Source organism: Styela clava, chromosome 6 (genome assembly GCF_964204865.1).
Source record: "Styela clava chromosome 6, kaStyClav1.hap1.2, whole genome shotgun sequence".
In the NCBI taxonomy this organism is placed as follows: domain Eukaryota; kingdom Metazoa; phylum Chordata; class Ascidiacea; order Stolidobranchia; family Styelidae; genus Styela; species Styela clava.
In genome coordinates this window covers 22,120,836-22,135,312 of record NC_135255.1, presented here as the reverse complement: position 1 = coordinate 22,135,312, position 14,477 = coordinate 22,120,836, and the positions used below count along the sequence as shown (strand labels likewise).

Here is a 14,477-nt window from a genome sequence, read left to right as displayed (position 1 = left end):
AGTTGAAATTGTAAATGTTTAACCTAAATTCAGGATTCAAGTTGTATCCAATTTGAACTAGTAACAGGGACTCAATATGAAATAAAAGTACGAAACTCATGAGTCAAGCTTGAACGAGGTCAAAAGCAACGACTAATCTCTTGGAGATGGGCAGAAATGTGCAGAAATCTTGAAAATTACCATGTTTTATCCAACAATTAAAATTTATATTTCTAAGTTATATAGCAACATGTACAGAGTATATTTCCCTAACCACGACATGGGAGCAAAAAGCTGGAAAAGAGCTGATTTTCACATACTTATCAATCTCTTCATGCACAGCAGCCAGTTTATCTTTCAGAGCAGCAGAATCATCCAAACTAGATATCGATGCATTCAAGTCATTGATTGAAGTATTCATCCAATCTTCCATTTCTTCATCAGCACCTATACAATAGACAGTAAAAAGTAAATAACAAAGATATAAAAGGATTGCATGGATAGGAATGGTGGTGGCTGCAGTGTCCTAGTTTCCATTTAAATGGCATCTTTTATAGAGGGTTTAATATGCTGAGATCTTTGAGGTGCCATATAGACAGCATGTCAGGAATAGGGATGGTCCTAATAGTCATTTGAATGACCTCCTCTGTATTGGGCTATTGGGCTGACAAGCCTGACATATAGGATAGGACAGGATTTACATATTTATACAGATGAAGATGAAAGCTGATAAGACGGCTTTATCATATGACGAACCACGGCCTCTCGTCCGGTTACCAGTCCAGGTCGGGTATGGGATTAGTTAGCCAGTTATTTGGTTTTTTCGGAAGCATGGACTTGATGGTGGAGGAAGCCGTAACACAGTACTTGTAATACCATCAATTAGGGTGGTTCATGTAACAGTTGAATGGTTATAGTTTTTCGCCACCACACCTCTGATTACCCTACATGGGTTCGCAGGATCAAATCCCATGCGGGGTAAATTATGTGCGATGGGATTGATAGACTCCTCGCCGCCGCTCGGTGGTTCACGTAACCGCTGGTTAGTTACGGCTTCCTTAACCAATAAGTTCCTGCATCTGAAAATGAGTAACTGGCTAACTAATCCCATGGACTGGTAACCAGATGAGATACCATGGTTCACCATATGATTGAGCTGTATTATCGCCTATCCTCTCCCCCAGGATAAATATGTATATCCCTAATAGTTATTTGGCAGAAATATCCAAACAAAATGATCATACCAGCCAGTTCTTTCCATAAACCAAGCTGTCCTTGCAGATTCTCTAAAGTTTCTTCAACTTTGTCTTGAACATCAAGATATCTGAAAACAAAAATAAGTTTATTTATTATATTATAAAATACAATGATTTTTATGAAGTTTTATTTCACTTTTTTCAAGCCACATTTTATGAAAACTACATAAATCAGACAAATCTAAATTCAGTCTTGCTAAAAAGTGAAAAGCCTGAGTTTTCCCACCGAAAGTAAAGTATAATTAACCCTGGATGGGATTCCAACCTGCCAATCCACACAGGGTAATCAGAGGTGCTGTGTTGAGCATATTCCTAACGCAAAGCACAATGCGCCACATCACTGATTTACGCAGTTATTTGTTTCATATGCATGGATTTAATGGTGGAGGTAAGGGTTAAGTTGACCATAGTATAATAATGGCAGTTCACTCTCCAAGCCTCTTGCTTATAAGTATCGCAAATGACAAATCTGCACAAGGCAATCAGAGGTGCGATGTCTAGCCTGTTACGAACACCTAGCCCAATTTGCCAGTTGCCAAGTATTGAAAGTGTTGGTAAGTGTTATGAATCTCTTCCTTGCTTCCTGCTATCAACATACCTGTCCACGATATCTTCTAATTCCTGGTCGATATATCCAGTGTCGCAAACTAAAACCTTTTTGACGTAAGCAGCAAATAATTTGCCTTTCTTTGCCATATCATCCATGGTTGATTGTCGTTCATCTAACTCATCCTTCAAAGACTGAAACAAAATAAACAGTTGTATATTAGAGGAATTATTATATTTATACAGTAAAAATAGGCTTGGGTTCCGGCCACAATGTAGGAGCTATAAAATAAAGTATGTACCCAGACCACAACCTAACGGAAGAATGTGAAATAAATTTCGTAAGACTACATACCAAGGCTCATTTGAAAATTAGGTGAAGATTTTTACAGATTATACCTGGTATGTAAGACCTTGTTTTTATGATTTCTACGTTAAAAGAGACATTATAACCAATTATATATACCGTATTTGCTCTATTTGTAGCCCGGGCCCATATTTTTTTAACCAAACTCACTAACCGGGTCCTTATTCAAACCGGCCCTTATTTAAGCAAGGGCGCTTGTTATTTTTAAAGTAAAATTATACACAAATATATACCGTATATATAGATAAGATCGATCGTTACAATAATAAATACATTGTCATTTCCAGTTCTAAAGTATGATTTAAATGAGAATAACGAAAATTTTGACTTTTTCTAGGCACCGCAGGTACAAATCCGCAAAAGAAGAAAAGTTTGAGAACCCCGGTGTTACGTAATCAATGTTATCTGTTATGTAATTGGACGTCTAAGGTGTGAGTGTTATCTACCAGCACTTAAAATTCAACAGCGTTGTGACAAAAGCACTATTATTTCCTATTGTTCTCTACCACTGAAAAACCGGCTTTAACATCGGGCGCCGGTTTCAAGCACTGGCCCTTATTTAATTTTTATGTTCTGTTCACACGGGCGGCTATTCAAACGGGCCCTTAATCAAGATCGGGCGGTAAAACGAGCATAAACGGTATGCCATTTATAACAATATTGCAAACGAAAGAGAATTTCAATATTTGAACCTGAAAGAAAGGACAAGAATGCCCAATATAATCCTGTAGTTAGAAACAGCAATCAGAGAGAGATCAGAAAATTCTGCCGCAAAATTAAAGACAAATTTATATATATTAAATACCTCTAATTTAGCCATGTGTCTCTTCACTTCTTCCATGTTGAAATGCCTCGGTGCTTCAGCAGACTCTGCAATGGATTCCGCATTTTTCAGTGTTTTAACATTTCTTTCTTTAACGAATTCATAATCTTTCAGTAAATTCAGTAGTTTAGTCAGCTGTTCATCTGTTTCAGTAATAGCTTGTTCAGCATCTTCCCAACTCATGTCGACAAGCTGAAGATGCTCTGAAGTATAATCATGCGTTAAGTACAGATATGATGGAGGTTAGATATGTCTTGCTTTTTACACTCCCGATCTTATCATGTCTCAATGATTGTATGTTTGTGTGTGTGTGTGTGTGCGTGTGCGTGCGTTAATCAGTTTTATTACTTTTCGGTAAGCGAACACGTACTACTTCTTTTATCCATACCTTCCCACCTAAAATAAGTATTCTTTAAACCTTACTTGAGGTTCCGTTTGCTTTCCCGATTCTATAATCGGTTTTAATTATTTTGTTTTTATCAATTGCTTTATCGTCTATTAATGATTATGGAGTCGAAATAAACTTATACTTATACCTATATGGAAATATGAGGCAAAAAATAAACAATGCTGTCTGGAATAAGTATGAAAATTTTCTCTTATCTGAATGTATATATATCTAATATAGTATTTTTATATTTATCCCGAGGGAGAGGAAAGTCAATAAGCTTAAGCCTCTAGCGACAAGGAGTTCAACAGGCATCTTGCATATGATTATTTTATACAAGATTCAAACCTGCGAATCTGCACAGGTTACCAGAAATGCAATGGCAAGAGATGCAATTCCTATCGTCTGGCGCAGGGATGGGTAAGGTTTTTGAACCAGGGGTCAAAATTTCACCCAGATACCTTGGCGGGCCATTTAGTGGGACGTAAAAAGTTACATTTTATGAAAAATATTTACAGTGTTACAATAGCAAAAGTTGGAAACAATAAGCCCCGTGCCAAATTTAATTGCAATCTCAACAAATTCACTTTCAGCAAAACATCAAAATTTGGCTTTAGTTCGGTTGTGGCAACACCAGGGGTGCCAGATTAAATTACTCAACGGGACGGATTCGACCAGCGGTCCGTAGTTTGCCCATCTCAGGTGTAGCGCAATGCATGAGCAGCAGAGCTGGTATAAAAGTCAACCAACCGTTCCAGCCATTTATGTGCAATTTCCAAATCTAGGATAGGATAGGATTTACATATTTATCCCGGGGGAGAGGAAAGCCGATAAGCCGGCTTATCCATATGGCGAACCACGGCCTCTCGTCCGGTTACCATTCCAAGTCGGGTATGGGATTAGATTTACTGTATTGTTTGTTTTCGGAAGCATGGACTTGGTGGTGGAGGAAGCCGTAACCGACCAGCGGTTACGTGAACCACCCAACGATGGCGAGGAGTCCAGCAATCCTCTCGCACATAACCATCCCTGCATGGGATTCGAACCTGCGAACCCACGCAGAGTAGTTGGAGGTGCGGTGGCAAGCGTATTCCTAACGCTTAGCCCGTTGAGCCACACCGTGCATTCCCGAAAAGTACTCACCACTTATAAGCTGTGATTGTGAAGGGTCAGCTTCCATAAGTTGTTTTCCCTTACTTCTGAGACCGTTGGATTCATATTGTTTCGCATCTAATTCATCCTGAATAAATATAGAATGATAAGATATGATTTTAATGCTGAATGAGGAAGAGTATTGGATCTACTGGTTTACATATACAAGAGATAATCTGTCAAACTAGCAGTTCTAAATATGTATGTCACATAGATTTGCTTACAGTAATTATACTAAGTTTGGGCTTACAAAGAGCAATATACAATAGATAATAAAACAACATGAGCACAAAAAAAAAATTAAATGAAGGCAAATTGAAGTTGAAATGAATTTACAAAAATATAAAAAAGTTCAAACAGGTGCGATACAAACACAAAAAAAATTATTAAAAAAGCCTATTATATTATAAAATCTGATAGGGTTAGGCCCAGAATGATGTATTTTTGGCCCCTTCGGCCATTTTAGTAATTTCTAATCCTCTCAACAACTCCAGCAATCTTCTACATAATTCGAACCAGGGACGACACTTAGAGAGCATGTCCTCAATCACACAAAAACACTCTACCTTGAGTTTATCATTTTGTTTGATAAGTTCTTGTAACTCATCTTGAGTGACCGTTCCCATCTCAATATTAGTGGAAGCTTTTTCCTCAATGTCATCAACTGACTTGATCAATCGCTCTTTCCTTGAAAATAAAATTTTTAATTTTAAAAAAGAGAATGGATACTTCTTATTAGTTTTTCCGCTTTACTTTATATGTATGGAATGGAGTAATTTTTGTTCCAATTTTTTGTCAAGTAAGTTTCCAGAGTTTATCTCCTTTTGCTTTACCAGCTCTCGCTGAGTTACCAGTCCAGGTTGGATATGAGTCCATTTATATCAAAAGATGCACATGTATGGCATGTAATTTTTTGGTTTTTGGACAATAATCTTTTTAATTATATATATTGTTGGACTCCTTTCTATTCAACCTGTGTCAAAGTTAGACTTTTATCACAGGTGTCACTGCTCGATAACCAACATTGTTTCTTTCGCGTGACCCTTCTCCATGAAAATAATATTTTCATTTTTTTTCTAGTTTTCTAGTGTATTTTAATTTTGGTGAAAAAAAACGGTACTCCTGAAGTATGCGCACCAAGATGTCGCATAACCTGAACCCTAACTGGTACACAACCTGAGTTCAGGTTGTGCGCCATCTTGGTGTGCACACTACAGGCGGTCCAAAAAACTACTGACTGACTGACTGCCAGTGGTCACTCGCAACTTTACTATTAATTTTTCTTTATTTGGCCCTGGTGCCTGTCTTGGTGTCTTAGGATAAATATTTGTGTGAAAGAGTGGAAATACAAACTTCATTTTTGCTATTGAAAATGAAGAGATTTATATGTTAAACATATGTCCAGTAATTTAATTTTAATCGCATTTAACATTTAAAATTTTTTATGCCGATATATGGACTTTGCATAATGTTATGTCCAAGACCATGCATCTGAAACAGTAAATTGGTCCATAATCAAATACTAATATCTGACCTTAACTAGAAAATAGAGAAGGGTCTGTAAACAGATCAATCATATGCCAAGTGAGGCAAAAGTCAAGCGAATAAGTTAAAATAAATTTAAAAAATAGAGCTAGGCAATAGATTCCAGTCAAGGATTCTCCTCACATTAAACTAATTCATAAACAAAAGAGTGTTTTATACTTTAAATTATCAAAACAAATATTTTATTTATTTAGCCCCAGTAAATTTGTGTAATTAGCATTTTTTTGTAATTTGTGTTGGTTTGATTTTTTTCTTTACTGCTTACTTGACTTGACTTAGTATAACCATTCACACAGACTGCTAAATTATTAGATTAATTAAATTTTAATTACTGTTAGATTAATTTTTGTCACGAAAAGATTGCTTGATTACTACAAATTGAAATATTTCGAAACAAAAAAATCATAATATTCAAATTTGTAGCTCTCAAAGTGACATGAGCCATATATATGCCAGATTTATATTAGTATTGTGACATTGCTTAATATATGGGCATTCTTAACAATAATTTGAATTTGGGGTTTCTCCAATTGTAAACAAGGCTTTCCAACATAAACAGAGAATATAGTCACGCAAACATCAGCATATTCACTTCAAGGTAGATGAAGGTTAATTCTATAAGAATACAATTCAAACTGAAGGACATTTTACGTTCTGTCGGATAAAACAACTTTGGTAACCGCTGGCAAACACTCGAATAACAAAGAAATTTAATGTTTGATTGAATTAAGGAGGCAAAGTGACTCGAAATAATAACAAAAACTTTGTGCTGTAACAATGAAATAGTCAAACACAATGAGGTTTAATTGAATAGAAGGATTATTTGTTGAAACGGCTTTTATGACATAATAAGAGGCATTGTGATTATTTAAAGAGAGATTAACTCAATTGGATATAGTACCGGTAACAATATTGGAATCTGTCTCGTTACTAAATTGAGTATGTTGGTTGGGATTGAACACAAAACACTGCTTGTTCGCTTGTTAAAATAGCTTCACTTATTTGTCCAGACAGATTTAAATTTCTGGCATATTTTATAAACAATTCACCAACCATGTAAGACAAGTTTATTTTTAAACTGCGGCACAAATTGAGTGTTCCAGATAAAGCAGCAACTTGTAAGAAACCTTGATCAAACTGAAGACTTGAATGCTCATTCGAAATTTATTGCGTGTTTGTTTAATGTTTAGAAATTACTGATCCCACAAACTACCTAAAAGAGCACGGCAGATTCAAATATATGATCTATTTTGGAGTTGGAGGTTCTTCTTTGATCTGCAGCACAAGTTGAATATACTAGTACTACTGCAACACGTTGTATGACCTCATTTTTAGTGAACACCAAAATTTCTTGTTCGAATTTAATAGCATGGGGTGTCCATAAAATCTTAAAATTGCAAAGGGAATTTACCGATACCATGTATTGTTTTGACCATCACAGATGAATAAAATGAAATAAAAATACCTAAACAATTACTGATTAAAAAACAACAAACTTGATTAAGATATATTGAGAACTGACTTAACAACAAAATTGAAATTAAAAAAGAGACTTTATGGACACCCTGTATATTTTATTTAATTAGAATATTTATCTGTCTTATTAGAGCATAGCTTCATTATTGACACCAAAACTGCAAAAAAGTGTGTTGAAAAAATAGAGGGCAATATAAGCAAAACATGACAGGATATTTCATGTTACCTCAGGGGTGGGTTAAATATTATAACAACTCCATAATTTTGTTAGATTGCAAGAACACAGAGGGTATATACAAATAATTGACTATTAATTTATACTATCAAAAAAACAAATAACAATCAAACCTGTCCAGGAAATTCCTCCAGAGGTCATCAACCTCATCATACTTTTCTTGTTTGTTTGCAATCTCTGATAAAACTCTGTCACATTTTGCTTCGAGTCGGTTGAGGTAACCACGTACAGTTGTTCTCTGCTTTGAGTCTATATTGTCCAATGCTGTTATCTGAGCTTGTTGAAGAACTTGGTCAAGACCGGAACCGTTTCTATAAATTTTGAATTTATGCTTGAAAATGGGAAGAATATTGGGTACTCCTGAAGTATGCACACCAAGATGTCGCACAACCTGAACCCCAACCTGGTACACAACCTGAGTTCAGGTTGTGCGCCATCTTGGTGGGCATATTACAGGACGTCCGAATATTGTGATATCTAATAGGGTAAATGTCAAGGAGGTAGGAAAAGCTATCAGCATTTAATTTTGCAGAAATTCAAAGTAAATAATACCGCAAGCTTTTCACATCGGTATAACGCATCAAGTGAGTATTATAGGAATAATAAGTATAAGTTTATTTCAACGCCATAATCAGCAGAATAGGTGATAAAATAGTTAATAAAAAGGTAAAACAATAATTTTTAAATGCTAACAAAATATTCGATCACGAAATATAAGGCATGGACATCACAGTTGAGAAATGAAATACAAGGTCAAGCATTACGCATCATTAATACTTTCACAGTAAATCAGTTGTTATTTGGCCCAAATGGGTTATCCACACGTGATAGCCTCTTGATTATTTTCACATTGCAAGTTGAGATATAAAGTTTAAATCTCATGCCTACTACCTCACTCTCACCTCAAGGTATAAATTAGGTTTTCACTACAAAATCGGACAAAATCTAGTTCGTTAATAATATTGTTTTACAATTGCGCAACACAAAAATTAGGTAATGGATATATATCTGATGTGCTGCACAACTGAAAAATGAAGCAAGACTTCTGGGGCCTGAAACCCAGTCACCTCAATCTTTGCTACTGTGTTATTAAACTTGAAAACCAAAGTTGAAACAACAACACATAGAAAAAGCTAGTGTGTAGCGTCATGGTTTATGATAAGCTTTATGGCAGTGGTCCTCAAACTTTAATGGTATGTGGTCCCTTTCAACACTTGTGGTTCCTCGGCTTTTCTATAAGGATATCAAGTTTTGCTTTTAACTTATTTCCATCGTGAATGGTATCTAATGAAAATCTTTGCTCGTGGCTCTTTAAAGGCTGTTTTGTATCTCATGGGGGGAGGGGAGTCAATGGCCCAATTTGTAAAACCCTGCTTTTATTGTTACCATTGTCCCTACTGCATTGGCATAAAACAGATTTATATTCAAGAAGGCAATTGAACGTGACCTTGAAAATAACAGATCTGACCTTGAACAATCCTTCATTTTACTCTGTAGATCTTGAGCTTCTTGTTGCCATGACGTCAGTTGATCTGAGGTTATTACGGCTGTTTTGAGGTCATTTTCAAGTCGTTCGAGCATGTCCTTCAGCTCTTGAGCGCCATCGTAAAATGTCATCAACTTATCAAGGGCTTCTTCACGAGCCGACACAACTTCGCAGACTCGGCCAAGAAACTTTGTGCATTCAGTGTATCTGAATATAAGTGGTTATCAATCTTAATTAATTATCTTGTAGTTCTTTGCGAAAGTTGATTGTTACTGACAAGTGGAAATTATTGAATTAAAGCTACTTCCCAATAAAAAATTTACTCAATTACTAAGAAAACTGCAATCAATTTCTCAATATGTGCGGGGATAGAATAGCTTGTGAATCTTGTTGTTCCAACCCACCACCACCACAGTTCTTTTTGTGTGAGGCAGCTCTCTATGTTCATGTCAAGAATCAAAACCCATCACAAGGATGAATGTCTATATATCGCACTTGAGTATAAGTATAAGTGTATATTTTGATTTTCCCGCAAAACACAAAACATACACAAAACACAAACAAAGAACACACAGAAGATTGGGAAAATCGGAGAAACTGACAAAACGGACCTCCTGAAGATGCGCACCAGTATGGCGCACAACCTGAATTCAGGTTGTGTACCAGGTTAGGGTTCAGGTTATGCGACATCTTGATGCACATACTTCAGGAGTACCGGCAAAACCTTTATAAAGGTTTAATACATGTTAATATACATGCGGCAGTTTACCCACATTCAACACACAAACATACTGACATATATTCAGAATAAAAAAGACAAAGACACGAACGGGTATCGTTTAGGTGTCAAACTTGTGTAACATAAATACTCGGTGGGTCCCAATTAATAAATACACTTTGATAGGATGTAATGCATGAACTTTATGATTTCAAGCAGTTATAATTTTGAGATCCTAAAACTCTCATTGAGAAAACATGTGCAATGCTAGGTCCTCTTTGGGCCAGATATGTGATTCGCCATAAAAAAACTTGGCCCTGTCATCTGATCTTCCTTCCTGTACTCATGGACCTGGAATGACTATCTAGTTAACTATTTCTTTTCCCCCACCCAAAACAGGAAAAACAGACAAAAGATCAATTTTGAAAACTATTTCAGACAACTTGCAATGCAATCATGACCATGCAATAAAATAATTCAATAAATAATAAATATTTCATCTTTAAGCGCTCACCTCGAAATGAGAGTTTTTCTCTCTTTTGGGTCACACATTGTTCGTAAGTCCTCAAGATGAGAAGCAATTTCTGTGTAATCATCCTGGTGGGATTCAATTTCATTTCTTTGCTCCTAAATTTGCATAAAAATATATTACTAGGGGGAAAATATATTTGTCTAAAATTTCTCTTGATTCTGTATCAATAATTCATGAACGGCTTTTTGATGGCGTACTCATCTATAGCTCATGGTTGGATATGTATTGTGATATGTATAGGCAAATAAACAGGACTATTAATGTTAAATTTGTGTAAATGGATCAAACAGCAAAAAATAGAACATGGATATTGATGAGGAACTGTTTTTGTGTTATTTAATTTAAAATTTTATAACCAGAAAATGCTTGGAAAGTTTTTCAAACTGGACTATTTTTCATGACTCTCTATGTCTAGAGGTGTTGGGCAGAAGTATATCAACAACTCATATCACAATTACAATCTTGTATAAAGCTCTGGAATTTCAGTAATTTCATGAATATTGGTAATATCAATATATATCCTACAATAAGGTTAGTGGTCCTGAGTTTGGGTTCCTATTCGCAAGTGTGTGAAAATTTGGAAGAAATGGTTTTAATTATACAATATATAAAAAAATATCTAGTCTAAATATAGCTTGATTGCACTGGTGAGCAATGATTCTTTAGCAAACCTGAAAAACACAAATATAACTATTAAAAAATCAAAAAATACATAAAATAAATATCTGTAAAAAGATAAAAATTGAGTAAAAAAAAGTATGGTTTGATACAATAAAAATAAAAAAGTCAGAATGAAAAAAAATTTTAGGGTTTGCACTGGTATATGAGACGGTGACCGTACATTTGAACCCACGTACATTTGAACCCATGCGTATATCCACGGGTTCAATCTATATGCGGGTGCTAAAACCCATGGGTTAGGGTTAGTATGGGTTTAACTATCCGTGAAACAAAAAAAAATCCATAGGTGCAATAGCATACAGGTGCAATTGCCATGGGTTCAAATGTACGTGGGTTCAAATGTAATGGAACCATATGGGAAGCATTGATATAAATAAAAATAATGCAATGCTGGTTTGGTTCTCTCTTCCACAGTTTCTCATGGTAAGAGAAGGTTTTTATTGGAAATGCTCGAAAAAAATGATAATGTATTGGTTTGCACTGGGTTTGAGGATCCCATTTTGGATATGATTTCCATGTGGATAAAAATTGAGAAAAGGAATGAACGTCTGCAAAAAATAAAAAGTGAGAAAATAAAATAAAAAGTAAAAAGTAAAATAAACGTATAAAAAATGATAAAATTAAAAAAAAAATTAAAAAAAAATTCTTGAAAATAAATCGTAAAAATATAGCATGAAAAATAAAAGAAAAAGGTAAAATAAAAAGTTCTAGAACTAAAGAAACAAAATGTATAGTTTTCTACTTATCTTTTATGATTTCTTTTGAACATGTTTGTTGTTTTCGGACGTTCCTACACAATTTTTTTGCCTCAACTTTAGAATCAATATTTAGAAGTTAAAAACTATGAAAATAAACAATATTCATGAACTTCTATTAGCAATTGAGAAATATAGTTAAATGAAGCCAAAGCGACAGACCGCATTATGTCTCATTGAATCCTGCAGTAGATTTGCGATAACACTTCTACATATGGTTAAAATATCACGGTTATAGTCAGACAGAAGCATAGACTGAATTTTCGAAGCGGGGGTTCTGATATTTCTAATTGCCAAGTTAGAAGGCAAATCTGGTTAATATTCCCGAGCCTCGACACGGAGATTGGCGCTTCGGCGCCCGGTGCGGCAACGCAACCGAACTCGGAGATGCTGACGCTTGCCAAAAACAGCTACTGGGTCTGGCCGAAAAACTTGGTTTTCCAAGAGTCTTGGGGTCTAAAAAGCGTTTCAAAGCTACAAAAAAATTGCTATGATTGATACAGAAAAATGCTTTCCACATTTCAAAAGGGGGGGTTTGATTCCTCAGATTTCCCCTCCCTCTGCCTATGCCCCTGTAACCAAACGATGGAAATTTTTAAAACTAGTTCTCTTCTGTATCGCACCCACTAACAATACGTTCCCTCATTTCAAGAAAACTTGTCAAGTTCGCTGATTATTACAATATTCCAGGACAAGTCGGACAAAACCCCAATCGGAACAATGACGAACATTTTCATTTGAAAACAGACAGACAGACACTTCAAAGAGATGCTAGGTTCAGCAAGAAAACATTATACAAAGGCGCAATAAAAGTGCGTTGGGACCGAATAATCAAGAACGCTGGCTAACTGTACTGCTGTTTCCATGGTTACTACTGCCTGGTTCTAGGAGACAAGCGATAATTATGCCGCCTGATCGTGTATTTATTTGCCAACTTTTTAGTATGTAATGTTCGTTTTTTACCAGTATACTGTTATGTTGGGCTATTTCATAGGCCCCGTCGATCGATAACTAGTAGGGCACCATCACCCGCAGCGTTAGGATGATAATCGATGCTCGATACTGGTCCAGTTCTATATCGGCCATACGCACGGCGGCGTTATAATAACTCGTCATATACGGATACAATACTTGTTAGTGAAATGCAGCCCATTTCTTTTTAGTACTGTTTTTCGCGCCTTCCTCACCGCGTAATGCCATTTCTTACTTCATTCTATATGTAAAGTGCGTATTTTCATAAAGGTAAAAAAATAAACTATAGCGTACTGATGTAGGACGAATTGTCCTTCATATAACGACATAAGGCAATACCTGTGCTAACCCTGTCAATAAGTATTTCATGGTAATTGGTAACAAATTACTTTCTCATAAACCAACATTTCTGAACTGTTTAGAAGATTTGATAAGTTATGTTTTAAAGACTTGACGCTCCGAAAGAGGTTCTAAACAAGCAACAGCATAGGGAAGATACGGCACGAGTGAATCGGGAATGTCTGGCACTGTCTGAGCGACATGGTAAACTTGGACTAGGGACCAAGAGTCTAACCGAGCGTTTTCTAACTAAATTAATTCTTCTTTGGGGAAGGAGTTTACTGTTTAAGGAGGAGGGGGGGTACTTGCACTTTTAACCTTTTTGGTATTATTTTAATACATATATTTATGCAAGCAATATAAATTCAAACTGTGCAATAGCCAGAGTGAAAGAGGAATTGTATCGAAAGAGGTTGGGAAACAGCTCAGTCACTGTAATGCCAACATAATTCAGTCGACCATTATATCTAAATCATTAATTAATGTAAGGTCAAGTCTTACATAGTTATGCATAAAGTCCGTGTATCTGCAACGAATAACTATCTGGTTGACCGATCCCATTTCCTCTCTCCCGGAAAAATATGAAAATCCTATCCTAAATGTTTTCAGCATCGTTCTTTCAATAACTTGACAATTTATTCTAAGATTGTATCCATCTTAAAACACCACTAGCAAAATCTAATAACAAAGCAATGTCCAGTACCGAATAAATAGTTCGAGTACAGATTAGTAAATAAACAAACAGACAAAACAAATCGAAGCGTCGCTTGACATTTCAAGCAGTTGCAATTTCAAGATATTTTAATCCAGTAAGCAGTAATTTTATCATCGGCAAGCCATAGGCCATACCTAATTAAGGTCTTTCAGGACTCTATTATATATGAGCGGAGCATGAATTGATCGTATTTATTTTTATTAGAAATTTAGTTACATGTAAAACACAGTTAACATTGCTTATTTTAACAACCTAATTAGATCTAATTATACAGATAGAAATGTCAGTGCTACGTTTCGACCAGTGATATGTTTCGGTATTGCCTTGTGAATGTCTCACCGCTATTTTTCTGATCCATTTCTTCTTGATTCTATTTATCTTAAGATAGGTTTGGTTAAGGCGATATATCGACCGCGAGCGTCATATTTCTGTTTATTTCAGCGCGTCCCGAAAGAATGCCACAGAGCGGTTGGGGGGCACAATGCTAGGCGCAAAACAATTTTACTTTGTGT

At 35.7% G+C, this 14,477-nt stretch overlaps 1 protein-coding gene across 5 annotated transcripts in view; it reads right to left on the bottom strand.

The window, feature by feature from the left end:
• Nucleotides 1–11,311, bottom strand: part of LOC120331537 (nesprin-1-like) — a 140,667-nt gene extending 129,356 nt beyond the window's left edge. For 3 of the 5 annotated variants that reach the window (XM_078113638.1, XM_078113640.1, XM_078113639.1), the window contains exons 1-9: nucleotides 10,486–11,308; nucleotides 9,236–9,460; nucleotides 7,881–8,078; nucleotides 5,078–5,198; nucleotides 4,503–4,599; nucleotides 2,954–3,174; nucleotides 1,834–1,976; nucleotides 1,224–1,303; nucleotides 300–426 (exon numbers count right to left, since the gene is read on the bottom strand). In XM_078113638.1, the coding sequence (XP_077969764.1) occupies nucleotides 300–426; nucleotides 1,224–1,303; nucleotides 1,834–1,976; nucleotides 2,954–3,174; nucleotides 4,503–4,599; nucleotides 5,078–5,198; nucleotides 7,881–8,078; nucleotides 9,236–9,460; nucleotides 10,486–10,523 (1,250 nt within the window). In that variant the 5' untranslated portion in view covers nucleotides 10,524–11,308. Of the gene's footprint in view, nucleotides 1–299; nucleotides 427–1,223; nucleotides 1,304–1,833; nucleotides 1,977–2,953; nucleotides 3,175–4,502; nucleotides 4,600–5,077; nucleotides 5,199–7,880; nucleotides 8,079–9,235; nucleotides 9,461–10,485 lie in introns of all 5 variants that reach the window. The other 2 variants (XM_078113642.1, XM_078113641.1) reach the window with 2 other exon arrangements.
• Between the last annotated feature and the right edge of the window lie 3,166 nt (nucleotides 11,312–14,477).